The sequence below is a fragment of the Ascaphus truei genome, chromosome 2 (assembly GCF_040206685.1).
Source record: "Ascaphus truei isolate aAscTru1 chromosome 2, aAscTru1.hap1, whole genome shotgun sequence".
Classification (NCBI taxonomy): domain Eukaryota; kingdom Metazoa; phylum Chordata; class Amphibia; order Anura; family Ascaphidae; genus Ascaphus; species Ascaphus truei.
This window is the reverse complement of record NC_134484.1, coordinates 374,391,784-374,406,088: the sequence shown is the minus strand read 5'-3', so window position 1 is coordinate 374,406,088 and position 14,305 is coordinate 374,391,784. Positions and strand designations below refer to the sequence as shown.

The 14,305-nt window shown below is 46.4% G+C and overlaps 1 protein-coding gene across 1 annotated transcript in view; it reads left to right on the top strand.

Moving 5' to 3' along the window:
• The first annotated feature begins 10,639 nt into the window (after positions 1–10,639).
• MTURN (maturin, neural progenitor differentiation regulator homolog) overlaps positions 10,640–14,305 on the top strand; it is a 31,261-nt gene continuing 27,595 nt past the window's right edge. The window contains exon 1 of the mRNA XM_075587071.1: positions 10,640–11,195. Coding sequence (XP_075443186.1) covers positions 11,034–11,195 — 162 coding nt within the window. The 5' untranslated portion in view covers positions 10,640–11,033. The remainder of the gene's footprint in view (positions 11,196–14,305) is intronic.

The window sequence follows — 14,305 nt, the reverse complement described above, 5'->3', positions numbered from 1 at the left end:
TCCGCTCCTTCCTTACACGTATACACACTCGCCCTACTTTTCATAAGCTCACACCCAACACACTTGCCTTCTTACATTCTTACACAATAGCAAGTGCAGAAAAGCAGAGCACTGCCATATAGCAAATAAAGGATCCAGAGGGGGCTCACATGTAGAAAAAATATATATTGGCTTTATTGGATCATACAAGACCCCCAACGAGGTAAAATACACACCTGCACGTTTTGGGCATGTTGCCCTTTAATCTCCCTTGTATGCATAGCCATTATCTGTTCCTCAGTCTTGGGAAGAAGGTCTTTAACTTTAGCAATGGCATTATGTTTTATATGGATGCAGCGGCTGTCTGAGCACTGGGCCCACATTTATATTTACAGCCTTGACCTTTTACTCAACATACTGCATATGTATCCCTCTTTTGCACACAGTACACTCGCCCTCTTTCTTAATCATGAATACCACATTTACCCCCCTTCTCTTACACCACACACCTTCCCCACCCCGGAATAAGCACTAGCCTCCCTCCCCACACCACGTACAAAGCCATCACACTCTTCTCCGCACACAACATCCTCACGCCTTCCCTCTTTCCTTCAACCTTCCCCCACATCCCAAACATGTCAGCTGCTCAGCGGACGCATCCTGAACTGTCCGGAGATGTAGAGGCCCCTGTCTCTCCTCTGTGCCAGGCGGAGGAGAGGCGCATGGCAGCCTCTGTCTTCAAGCAGTGCATGCTGTGCCCACTGAAAAGCCAGCAGAGTTCTTCCCCTGGGGCAGCAGCACCTTTGGCAGAGAGTCGCGGTACACCAGCATTCCCCAGCATCCTGGTTGAGAAACACTGTGACAACTATTTACTAATATATTCAAAGGTCAATACAAAGAGCATTCAAGGGAACTTTTCATTCCAAGGCCAGTACCAATGACACAGGGAATGGCGATTTCACCAACAAGGGAGGCAATGAAAAATGTGGACTTTATTACTGGAGACAATGATGGCAAATACAGTAGTTATAATTAAGTAGCAATCCTGCCTACTTGTTTTTTTTTTTTAAATATACTAGCTGAGAGACCCGGGGTTGCCCGTGAGTTAAATTTCCCGCTCCCTCCTCTCCCCCTATTTCTCCGTTCCCCCACCCCCCAGAGGGAGGGAGGGACAGTGGACAGGAGGGGGGGGGGACAGTGGACAGGAGAGGGGGGACAGTGGACAGGAGGGGGGGGGCGACAGTGGACAGGAGGGGGGGGCAGTGAACAGGAGGGGGGGGGGCAGTGAACAGGAGGGGGGGACGGGACAGGACAGGCACCCGGCGTTGGCTGGGCTTAAAATTTCCCGCTCCCTCCTCTCCACTCTCCCTGTCTGTTTCTCCGCTCCCCCCTCTCCGCTCCTCCCTCCCCCACCCTACAGTGTCCCACACACACACACAAACAGTGACACACACACAGTGTCACACACACACGGGTGTGAGCTGGGAGGGGAGGCGCAGGGGTTTGAGTTGGCGGGCCGCCGGCAGGGGTGTGAGCTGGGAGGGGAGGCTGCAGGCGCAGGGGTGCGAGGCGGCGGTTTACTTACTTACCTGGGCGGTGTGTGTGTGTGGCAGTTGGGTTAGGCGGCAGTTGGGTGACGTCATAGAGCCACTAATCTGATTGGCCAGAGGCTGAGGACCAATCAGATTCACCACATCTAGCACCAGACTCACAAATTTCAATTTTATATATTAAGATATTGAGAAAAGAGACGGCGCTTGTGCTTCCAAAGTTCTGAGGTGAGTGTGATCCTTCAACTTGTTTCTCCTTGCTGTTGCTGTGGAGCACTCCAGGCTCCTCAAGATATCACCAAAAGGGGATCACCAGGAAATGGAAGAAAAACACAAAGCCCACCAGAGATAGGTATGGGGATTGTATTAATGCAATCCCCATACTTATCTCTGGTGAGCTTAGTGTGTTTTTTAAAATATATATTAATTTTTTTGTTTTTGTTTTTTTTTACAGCATAGGGTGTCCTCCGGAACTGAACCTCATATTTATATATTTATTTAAAATTCCATGTATCTCCTGGCTTAGTTGCCGGTAATCTGCTGCCCTTTTCGGCAATTCAATATGACCGCCAAATATAGGCACTGCAGGCCAATGGAAAATCACTCCTGAAGAAACCTACAAGGTGAAACGCGTAGAGTGATGCCGTGAGACGAAACCGGAGCCTCTGAGAGCGGATGACGTCACTTCCGGTTCTCGGTGAGACGCATCCGTGACACGCATAGCTGAACAGAGGAAAAGCAGAGACACCACTCTCCCGGTCTTGCAGAGATCCACTTTGTGATCTACACGCTTGTTTCTTTCCATCACCATGTGAGTTGATTGGATTTTGCTTGTTTTTATAAATATTCTATGTACAGTCTGCACTATGTCCGGTTCATTTTATTTCTAAGGGGACGCAAGTGTACCAGAGCGCTACAGTATACCTGACTAGCAGTGCGGTTCCTATCCTACTAATTGGCCTCATCCCATGGGTTAAAGATACCTTTATATGCCTGCGTACTTCTCACGTTTGTGAGTATTCTGAGCACCTAACCACAGCCATTTATCACACAAAGTTCACACAATACTGCACCATAAGTTTGTTGTCTTTCTTTATTTTCCACATGATTTCCGCTTCTTGATGATTTTCACCCTTCAATGGAAAACCACAACATCATCCATTGTGGCTTGTTATAATCTCTTTATCTTCTTCTGGGATTCATACATTTCAGCATTCACGTTTTGGCAGATAACGATGCTTTATTCTTCAAATGTACTTACAGGCATGGTATTCCAATCAAGTTGACGTGTTCTACTAGATGGTGACTGATGACTCCTCCTTTCTGATGTTGACTAATCTCTTCTAACTAACGTTGTTCTAAAACCAGTCTCTTATACACAAAATATTATATACGTCAGCATTACCTATTGTAAGTGTATTTCTGTACAAGGACTGCAAGATGTTTTGTCTGACATTTTGTATGAATAACTTCTTTCATATAAGGACTTCAACCTTGTACTCTAAATTGTTAATTTTCAAATTCCTTACTTTAAGAGAACCTTAATTAGCAGCTGTCATATAACCTTTGCAAACACTCTATTTTTAGGAGGGGGGAAGGGAAGGATAGAATTTTTTACATGGCTTCCCATTGGATGGCAAAGGAGAACACTGGTTACCCCACTGGTAAGTAAGTATCTCAGGAACCAAGGTGTTAAAAATAATGCTGTTCAGGTCTCGCGGAATGGTTCTAATGCTGTAAAAATAGTGTTATTTAGGCGGCATTGCTTCTTTAAGAAAACATTTTTTTTTTTTTTTTTTTTTTTTAGAAAAGAAAGATATATTGGTACAGTATATGCCAAATCAGTCCAAACATTGGCAGCGCATTGATCCAGAGAGAAATCTCATTGCTGTTTAATAGTGAGGTAGGAATCTTTTTCAGTTATGAGACAATTGGCAAATGTTTCACTGTTTTTTTTTATAAATTCATAAAAATGGTTTGTACAGACATTGTTTTTTTTTTTCCAATGTCATCTACACTTACAAAAAAGAATCCAGTTTTAAGTAAGAAAATACAGTGTGGCATAAAAAGTCTTACCCCGCAAGTATTCCAGCACTACACTTGCCCGTGAGTTAAATTTCCCGCTATGAGGGGGGGGGGGGCAGTGGACAGGAGGGGGGGACAGTGGACAGGAGGGGGGGGACAGTGGACAGGAGGGGGGGGACAGTGGACAGGAGGGGGGGGACAGTGGACAGGAGGGGGGGGACAGTGGACAGGAGGGGGGGACAGTGGACAGGAGGGGGGGCAGTGGACAGGAGGGGGGGCAGTGGACAGGAGGGGGGGAGACAGTGGACAGAAGGGGGGGACAGTGGACAGGAGGGGGGGACAGTGGACAGGAGGGGGGGACAGTGGACAGGAGGGTGGGACAGTGGACAGGAGGGGGGGGACAGTGGACAGGAGGGGGGGACAGTGAGAGGAGGGGGGGGGGACAGTGGACAGGAGGGGGGGGACATAAGCTCTTTGAAGCTAAAGCCATCTCATTTTAATAAGGGGAAATCACACAGCCTGCAACATGGATTTTACACTGCGTGTGTGGGGCTCTTTTATTTTTAGCTGTAGATTAAAAGTTAAATGTTATGGGGTTTTCTTTGTTTTTCTAAAGGGTCTGCGCTCCCTTTTTTTTTATTTTTATGTGGATCGTTTCCCTTTTTCTTTGTACCAACCTTGTATTACTTAGGCTTAGCGATATTGTTTTATTTTTGCTTTCTATGTTCTGATGTCTTCTTGATAATAATTTTTAACCCAATGCAATTCGATAGGAGTTGCAGAAATCTCCAGTATTTTCAACCCAATTCTGTCTGAAATAAACATTTAAATGTTGTCCTGTTGACATCCAGTGACCACCATGTCGGTGGCAAATGTTTATGCATTTAGACACCGTAATTGTTGTTGCTCAGTTACAGCTACAAACAATTTCTTCTAAGTGCAGGTCTCCATGAAGACAGAGATACAAAGTAGAAACCTACTCACAAGTTCACAATGAAGTTCTCCATTTAATGTGACAGACAAGAGTAGCGGTAAAACAAAGTTTCAGGTCACGTATGGACCTTTCATCACCCGTGATGATTTTTCAGGGGGGGGCGTGGGCGGTTGCAGTGGCCCCGCGCTCTTCCCCACGACATTTAAATGAAATGCCGGGGGGGATCACGTGAGGCACCTGCAATGTCTCCTACCTTGTCTTCGGCAACGCAGCGTCATTTGGTCATGGCAACGTAACATGACGCCAAAGACAAGGAAGGAGGGTGGCGCGAGCCGGTAAGGAGAGCACGCAGGGGTGCGCAGGGGGAAAGGTTTGCACACCCCTGCTGTAGAGAATAATATATTATTTAATGAACACTTTTTTTTTAACATTTCTTCTTTTAGCCAAGGCAAACGTCAGCAACTTTTTAAAAGAGGCATTAACCTCTCTCTAAAAAAAAAAAAGTTTATATATATATATATATATATATATATATATATATATATATTTACCGATAGATATATAGATATCTCCCTACTCCCTTTTTTTGAAAGAAGATTCCCTCTCCATTCCTTCAGGCCCCTTTCAAAACTTTTTAGAGTGAAAAAAGTATGTAACCTCCAGTTAATACTATAGAGGCACTAACAATGAGTGATATGTGACAGGTAGACGCTCGAACTTAGCTTATTAAACAGATAGTGTACCTAGCAAAAACTAGCTTCACCTATTCTACTCATTGGTGCGTAACCCTCCTCGCCGGCCTCCAAAGGAGTTTACATCGGTGTTGACTATATACATGGCAGTGCTCAGTCTCTCATATTCCCTCCTACTGTCTCTGTACGTTCTCCCTACCTACCAATTAGATTGTAAGCTCCTCGGAGCAGGGACTCCTTCCTTAATGTTACTTTTACAGTATGTCTGAAGCACTTATTCCCATGATGTGTTATTTATATTTGTTATTTATATGACATGTATTACTACTGTGAAGCGCTATGTACATTTTATGGCGCTATACAAATAAAGACATACATACATACATACATATACCTTGTCAGGGTGCTGCGTCTGTGAAGGCTGGGCGTAGGTATGCAGATGTAATAATAATGGGCGCCAGGAACTTTTATAGTACAAACGAGCTTTATTGACAGCCGTTGATAATGCTCATAACATTAAAACATTCTTCTGTTACACACAAACAGGTGACATTGCAGGGTTTGTACATCAATGCTTCTTCCCTAGATAACGCTCACTCTTCTTACACTAGGGAGGTACGTAGGCGTGTTCCTTCTCATGTTAACTATATTGGCCATCTCCAGTATAGCGTCTGTTATACTCCATTTAAAGTGAGCCCCTTCTGGGATTAGCCCATCTTTCTTTCTCATTTGGCTCAGTACCCCCATGCTGTATACTGTATACCTCTTCCAGGTATACTAGGTTTGAGTTAGCTTCGGACCTCCCAGTTTGGCCAATTCAAGTATGCCCCAGGGCCAATACTTGGGACATACGCTTCCTGTGGGTGAATCTAGAGAGCTATCTAAATACATTCCTACGGACGCTCACTGAATAGGGCACTTGCCCTAACTACAGAACAACAAACTGACAGGCCAATATTAATATATACTTATCTTTACACTGAAACCTATTTACACTACGTCACTGTGAGGCCCTCCAACGGCCACTCTGAGGAACCTAACCTTTGGAACCTATCGGGCTGTTTATACCCTGATAGTGACGTTACTGGTCACCATGCATACAGCTGGAGCGGCTTCTTTCCTGCACACTCATTGTACACCATGTGATCAGAGGCAAATTTCCCACAAAACTGACTAAGCTATAGCGCCAATTTTTTGGGGGGAGGCAATATGTGTTTTGAAGGGGTCTCATCTTCTCCCAAGCGGCCCCCCTCCTACTGCATCGCATTGTCATGGCGACCCGATGTCAGATGATGTTGCAATGTAACGATGACTTGTTGCCATGACAATGCAGTGTCACATGCCGTTATGACGCCCCTACACTGCAGAGAAGGGCCGCCCCCTAGCGTATGGGCGGCAAAAAGGCAAGTTTGCCACGGCATGTGATGGGATTGGGGCGTAACCTGCTTGAGCCCACACAGTTAACCCTTTAAGACCATTAACCCCTTAACTGAAACAGTAGTCTTTAGGGGGGGCTACACTTGTAAGAGCGCTGTGGTTTGTTGCTGCTTCTATTGGTTGATGCTCTGAACCTTAACCTAATTAGAGTAACTGGGGTATTGTTTATTGTTGCTATAAAATAGCTGCATGTAAAACCAGAAGACATAGGATCTGACAATCTTTCTTTATTATGAGGAATTGAACACCACTTGTATAATGTGTGTAAATAAGTACAAAGGTGGTGTTTGTTCCTAATCAACCGCAAGGCTCCATTTATTCAGAAAAAAGGAAATTATTGTAGAATTAATTGAAAACGCAATTAGTGTTTGACCCAAAACCCTAAATTCCGACTGATTTTCTTGCTTGGAAATATGGGATACGTTTAACAATCAGCCTTTATAAAAAAAAAAGAAGAAGCTTGAAAACACTTCTTATTGGAGCATTAATTTTATATAAAGAAATTAGTTAAAAAACAAACAAAAAAACACAGGGTGTATGGAGAAAATGGTGAATGAAACATACCTGCCAATTAGATCAAATCTTTATTCTTCCACCTAAAGAATATAGCCAGGATTAAGCACTTGATCCACCCTAGGGGATCTTACTACACTTGTCCATGACTTTGTGTCCTCATGCTGGACTATTGCCATGCACTATGCCTAGGTCTTCTGGGAAAAGAGCTGCGCTGCCTGCAGCTGGTGCAGAATGCTGTGCCCGGTTGTTAACTAACCAGACCCGTTCCTGCCACATGACACCTGTTCTCCGTTCTCGGAACTGACTTCCTGTAAAATGGCACATTTATTTCAAGATTGGCTTGCTGACATTCAAGGCATTACACGACCACGGTCCCAGCTTTCTGAAAAAAGCGTCTAGTTCCCTACACTCCCATTCGCTGACTTCGATCTGCAGATGAAAGACTCCTAACAGTTCCCAGAATCTCCTTACCTTCCTCTGGGGCCTGAGCTTTTAGCCACACTGCTCCCACTCTGGAACAATCTGCCTCGTACAGTTTGAGAAACCTCCTCCCTGGAAATCTATAAAAATTAAAAAAAAGGCTCAAGATCTCCCTGTTTACCCAGACATTTAATTAATGAACCACAACCTGTACAGCATTTAATAGCTCCAGTACCATCCCATATTTTATCTTTCCTTGTGTTTGGTCTTGTTTATAACCTTAAATGTTTTCTTCTTCGCTTTTTATAACGGAAGTGCTTTGAGTCCCATTGTGAAAAAAACTCACTATAAAAGTTAATATTAGTATTAATTAACTACAAGTCAACTATATCACGAATCCAGGCCAGGTGTTCTTCTAAACCCGCTCTATAGCAAACAAAGCAGTAAATGTTAATAAAAAACAAGGACTAGATTATTATGCAAAAAGCAGAGTATATATTGGTGGTTTTGTTCCTTGTAAATTATTATGCCATTGTTGACATGTAGTTAATTTGAAGCTCTCAGTAAAATAGAACCTATACTGACCAATTCTCCCTAGATATGAGTGACAAAATCATATCATCTGCTGTAAATGTAAAATGAATATATTTTTACTTTATCTCTGAAGATAAATTTCCTTAACCAATGCAAGTCAATGGAAGATGAGATACCCTACATTCTTCTACAAAACCTCCATGAAAAAAAACTTTCGAATGATGACCAGTATGCTAGCACCACTTCAAAGCAAATGCAACTATTTTCTGTGTAACATGTCTTTTGCACGTATTATAGAAGCAGTGACCTTTGCCTCTGGGAGAAACCAATTTTATTCGGGTTTCCAATGGTGAATCTAAAGCCTCCCATCCTCAGTGAGCCTGCGTCCATGCTGGTGAAGACCGCGCTGAAGCGTGCGTGATCACATTGCCTTAAGGCAATGATCGCACCCGTAGACCGCACGCGCGATAGCAGGAGGGGGAGCGCGAGGAATCAGTTCAATCTGATTCCTCGGCGCGACGGGTAGGTCACGTGAGCGGTTTGCGCAAAGAGGGTGAACCAGGTCAATGATGTCACAGACACACCCCCCACTGCGCTTCTACCTTTGCCACGAAACGCTCCCGCTTCACGCGGGTGACATCACGCGTGTGCACGCCTCCGCACGGTCGAAGGCTGCATGGACGCAGCCTGAGGAGAGAAGGAGTGGTTCAGTGAGTAAAGACACTGACTGTAATCATCGACACAGAGTTTGAACCAGGAGGAGCCTGGTTCAATTCCTGGTGTTTTCTCCCTATGCCTCAGACACCAAAAACAAAGATTGTAAGCTTATCTGAGCAGCGTACCATGTACTATACTGTAATTGTGAACCACGTTCAGTCCCATTGGGAGAGAAGTGCTATATGAAATTAAAAATAAACACAAATTCAGTGGAAGGTCTCCCCACAGGAGAAAATTACATTATAGTTAATAGGTGTGGTTAGGTGGGTACCAATGGGGGTAGTCAGAAATTATAGGAGAAGCCATTAGCAGCTCAGTACCCATACTGGCCCTTGTGTAACTGTCTGTGTAACAGGTGTTCCCCCACCCTCTGGGAAATTTCACTATTACCTGGTGTTGTGCTGCTCACCATACTGGATACGGAGTGTCTGCCAGTGTTAGTTGGGGACTAACAGGACAGGCTTTAGTGATCTTCCCAGCTCTTCACTCGGTGTTGCAGCACCTCCATTCCCACAGGGCCTATAGGGATAGGTGCAGTCCCTTGTGGAAAACACTCACTCTTCTCCCCGAAGAAACTGCAGCCTCAGGCAGGAGTATAAAACAAAGGATTGCTCTTTATTCTTCAACAACACAGCATTATACCAACACGTACACTCTTTGGTCTCTGGAGTCAACCCACAGGGCTTGAGGCCCCAAAGGTCTAACCTTAGCTCCCTTGCTCCCTGGTGGAGTATGGGGTAGTTGTCCCACTCCCCTGAGGGAGGGGAAGGAAGGTGACCAGAGCCCTGGCTCCGCACTTCCAACAACAACTAAATTTGGATCTGCAGTCCCTTTTGTACCCAGAGGGAGGTTCCTAGGTCTGAGCCAGATAGGGCAGTACACAGGCCTTAGGCCCAACCCCTATGACTCATGGGAGTTGTTTACTGCTGCTGCAGCAACACAGGCATAGATTTAACCCTAACACTGCCTGCGCTGGTACCAGAGCTTATGTGTTAGGTAGGGAGCCAAGAGGATACATGGCTACAACTGCTTAGTGCCCACCTAGATCTCCTGGGACATATCCATGACCAGACCATAAAGTATGGAGGCTGGGTAGAAGTGTGATCTTAGTTCACAGCATTGAAGTCAGCAATGGAACATGAGAAGCCAGATTTGAGACTTCCCTTCTGTGTGCAGAGGCATAACTGCAGTTCAGTAGGAGTAATGTTATACTACTGTGTGTTATGTTTTACAAATGTTTTAAACGCTTTTGGTATTATAGCCACACACAAAAAAAATGATGTACTGTATGTACCAATAAAGGATTTTAAATCCTTTCTGTAAAACTCAAGTAGTTAGGGAGGGGGGGGGGGGGGGGCTGCTGTTTTATACATATGATATGCTTAAAAAATGCTTTCATATTTCCTGGGTGTAGCTACTCCACTTATATTTTGTTAGTAGAAATTACAAGCATCCAAACGTCCACGTTTACATGTGACAGTCACAAATGAAGAATAACTGTAGCATAAGACGCTTATTAAAACCACAAAAAGTATGCTTTCCTTTAAATAAAGTATCACAGATCACATTTTCACCGGTGTATCTCCAAGATATGCGCATATAAAGCTGCCCAGGCTGAGCATTGCAGAAATGTGCTAGCTGTTAACCCTTCTTTTGGAGGTGCACTGACTAAAAAACAAAATGATCAGCACAGCAGACACCCTGCAGATGAACAGAACATGTGACCCGGTCACTGTGAGCGGACGGAACAGGTAGGCAGATGCTGGAGAGAGGGGAGAACAATTACTTCCCAGGGTTCCATCCTCTCAGCGGAGGCCCTGGTTGGGCACCGCCTTCGTGACGTCAGGGGGACTGACAACCCAGCATTGGTGTCAGCCTCTTGCGGCCAGAACTTAACCGAACGTTCCGCGACACAACAAGGCAGGGCCCATTGTGACGTCACCGAGCTGCATTGGCTGCGTCACAGCAGCAGCTACCCGCAGCTGTCTCTCGGGCGGCCAGTGAGGCAAACAATATAATAACCCAGCACCGCCTCCCTAGCTGCGGCCTTCCCTCCCTCCCTCCATGAGCAGCATGTAAACAATGCATGCATAGGCGATCACTGGGGGGGAATCGGGCGGCGGCGGCGGCAGTGGCAGTGGTGGTGAGCTGTCCAAGCACCCGCTGGTCATCTCAGGGATCCAAAGCGCCAGGAGATAAGGGGCGGCGGCGGCGGGGGAGAGACGGAGGATGGATTTCCAGCAGCTGGCGGACGTCGCGGACAAGTGGTGCTCTAACACCCCTTTCGACCTCATCGCCACCGAGGAGACCGAGCGGAGGATGGATTTCTACGCCGATCCCGGGGTGTCCTTTTACGTGCTGTGCCCGGACAACGGCTGCGGGGACCATTTTGTAAGTGGGGTCACCATGAGTGTACTGCTAATGAGATCGCGACAGGGAGGCGCATTGTGTGAGCTGACCACTTTCGTGTTATTTAACCCTTGCCAGGTGACGGTGAGAGAGGGCCCGGTATCCCCCCACAGTTGCGGCATTAACCCCCTTCAGTGGATGTATCATTGTGTGCTCTGCATCGAGCTTTTATTCTTTTAACCCTGGGGGTGTCAGCAAAATGATAGGAGGCTGGCACACCACGCAGTGTAGTGTTTTTGGAAATGAACAGATATAAACCAAACTAAAATACACTGTGTGCAAAGCCTTGGACAATTGATCTCACGCATTGAAGCTGTTCCTGCCCCTCCCCATTAGCAAAAGAAAGAAAAGCCCACTCCCTGGAGCTGCCCTATGCAGCACAGATATGTGTTGGTGATCCCTCACATCCCTCCTCCCCCTGCACTAGGTCAGTGTCTGGGTGGTGCTCTAGGTGCAGAGTTGGGTGGGAACATGAAGTGTGGTGATGCGCAGTTACCACTGTATAGACTTTCACTCATTAGATCATTAACTGTTGACTCACTTCTCACTGTATTGAAGGGGAGTTTTGCTTTGGACTATGTTTGGGGTTGCACGGCAAGTGCAAACCTTTGAACAATTGGCGCACAAATACTGTATACTTTATGACCTCTGTCAATGTGGGGTCTTTAAGGTGTTGTAATTCGTTGACGGTTCTGAACTGCAACCAATGGGAGATGGGCATCAGAGCTCTCATCAGCCCACACATGGGCAGAAATGAGTATAAGGCTACGTCCAGAGAGGGGGGAGCCGCGAGGAGTCTCGTCATCCTCAATGATGTCTTTAGAGGGGGCTCCTGCGAGCGTCCCGAGGCGTGCTGAGGCGCTGGGATTTTCAGCCGACAGCAGAGCCTGTTTCTTAGCGTGCTGTCTTCTGAAAACACCCAATCAGCACGAAGCAGCGTCTCAACGCCGTGACGTTGACGTCGGCGCTTCGCGGGCTATTGGCCTGGCGACGTCACTGCCCCGCCTACCCCCGCCCCCCCGATTGCGCACGCTGGCTCGCCTGCCAGTCATGGAATCGCTCCTGATCCTCTATGGACGTAGCCTAAGGCTTAGTCCCCGCTGGCGCTGAGCGCACTCATGCTTCGAGAGCGCTCTAAGCATGAGCGCCGTGTGTCCTGCTTGTACACACGCGCGGGGGGAAGGCCTGGCCATTGCGGGTAGTTGAGCGCACAGGAAAGTATAATTTTTTTTGTTTATCCGAGCACGGGTGAGCGTGTGTGTACGAGCAGGGACTTACATATATCTATATAGGTAAGTAACCGCAAGCGCCGCGCGCTCACGCTGGCCACACACATTGTCGCAATGTGTCTCATCGTGGCGACCGTGAGCGCGCACGCCTGCTCAGCGCCACCCTGGACGAGGCCTTAGACTTTATGTAAGTGACGGGACAAATTCACGTTGAGCTTGCAAAAGGCCCACAGATGCCCACTTTTATAACCTCTGTCGACTTTTTTCTGAGACACATTCAGTGACGGGATGGTTGGAATACGGTGTTAGCCCGTACAATAGACAAACAAAACTTTGTCAACTAATCATAAGGAGCTTCTTGTCACCGACCACAGAATCAAGGCACATTCCCCTGTCAGCGCAAAAGCTGTGAGACCTGCGCTCCCATTTTAACCACAGACATGATGCCAAACATACAGGAGTATCAAATCCTGAAATCCTTTACTTGTGCCTCATCCAACCTTGTATGTATGTCTTTATTTAGGTAGCGCCATTAATGTATATAGTGCTTCACAGCAGTAACACACGTGACAATCATATAAATAATCCAAATAACACATAATGGGAAGAAGTGCTTCAGACATAAAAGTAACATTTATGAAAAGGTGTCCCTGCTCCGAAGAGCTTACAATCTAATTGGTAAGTAGGAAGGATGTACAGAGACAGTGGAAGGGCATTCTGGTAAGTGCGTCTGCTACGGGCCAAGGTTTATGTATGAGGTGAAAAGTATCAACCACGGAGCTACTCGTATGCTTCGTTAACAGGTGTATTTTAAGGTGGTAAAAATAAACAAGGTAGCACTGAGCACAGCAAACAAAATGAGAACTGGAGGTAGGATCAAAAACGAAAAAAAATAAAAATTTATTCACACAGTATCCGTACAAAAACCGAAGAAAAACCTCTGACACGTTTCCCGCTGTCAGAGGGTTTTTCTTCATTTTTGTACAGGCACTGTGTGAATACATTTTTTATTTTATTTTTTCGTTTTTGATCCTGCCTTCAGTTCTCATTTTGTTTGCTGTGCTTTGTGCTACCTTGTTTATTTTTACGGATATTTTTGTACAGGATGCACGCTGGGATGAATCTACTTGCTACTTCAAGCAACATGGGTCAGTCAGTACTTTAAACTTGCCTTCTGTACTGGTTTATTACCAAATGAAGGTTGTGTCATTTGCTGTTACATACCTGGGTCTAGAGCTGCTGGTGTACACTGACCGTCCGGCTTTGCTGCAGGGCTTCACCTGTGGGTCTTCTCATGCAGGCTCATAACTCTGGTCCGGAGGTACAGCTATCATTGAGATTACTCATATTATCAGACTAATCCCTATCTATATCTATAGAGTTTATAATCCTTTATCCCCGTGTGGCATAAACTGGGATCTTTTGGAGCACTACATTGGAGATTTACTTCTCTGTATACATGTGTTTTAAGCTGGATAGAGCGGGTGCTAGTCGGGTATTGAGGGGAAGGACATTCCAGAGGTGTGGGGCAGTCAGTGAGAAGGGTTTAAGGCTGCGGACGGCCGCGTGCGCATGGGCCACCAGCCCCCTGTAGCTCATGCCGGGCTGTCCCCGCTGCCTCCTGACGAGGCTCACTACGCGCTGTGACGCGTTAGCCGGCAGGGGATGCAAGAGGATTGCGATCCCGAGCTGAGACACGTCACGTTGTGCACTGGTGAGCCTATCGGCGTCGGGGGCTGGAACTGTCAGAGCTTCCCCCACCTCCAAAAAGTAGGGGGGGGAGGTGTGTGTGTGTGTGTAGGACGGACCGATCGGGGGGGGGGGGACACACGAACGAACGGACCGACCGGGGGCGGGGGGAGC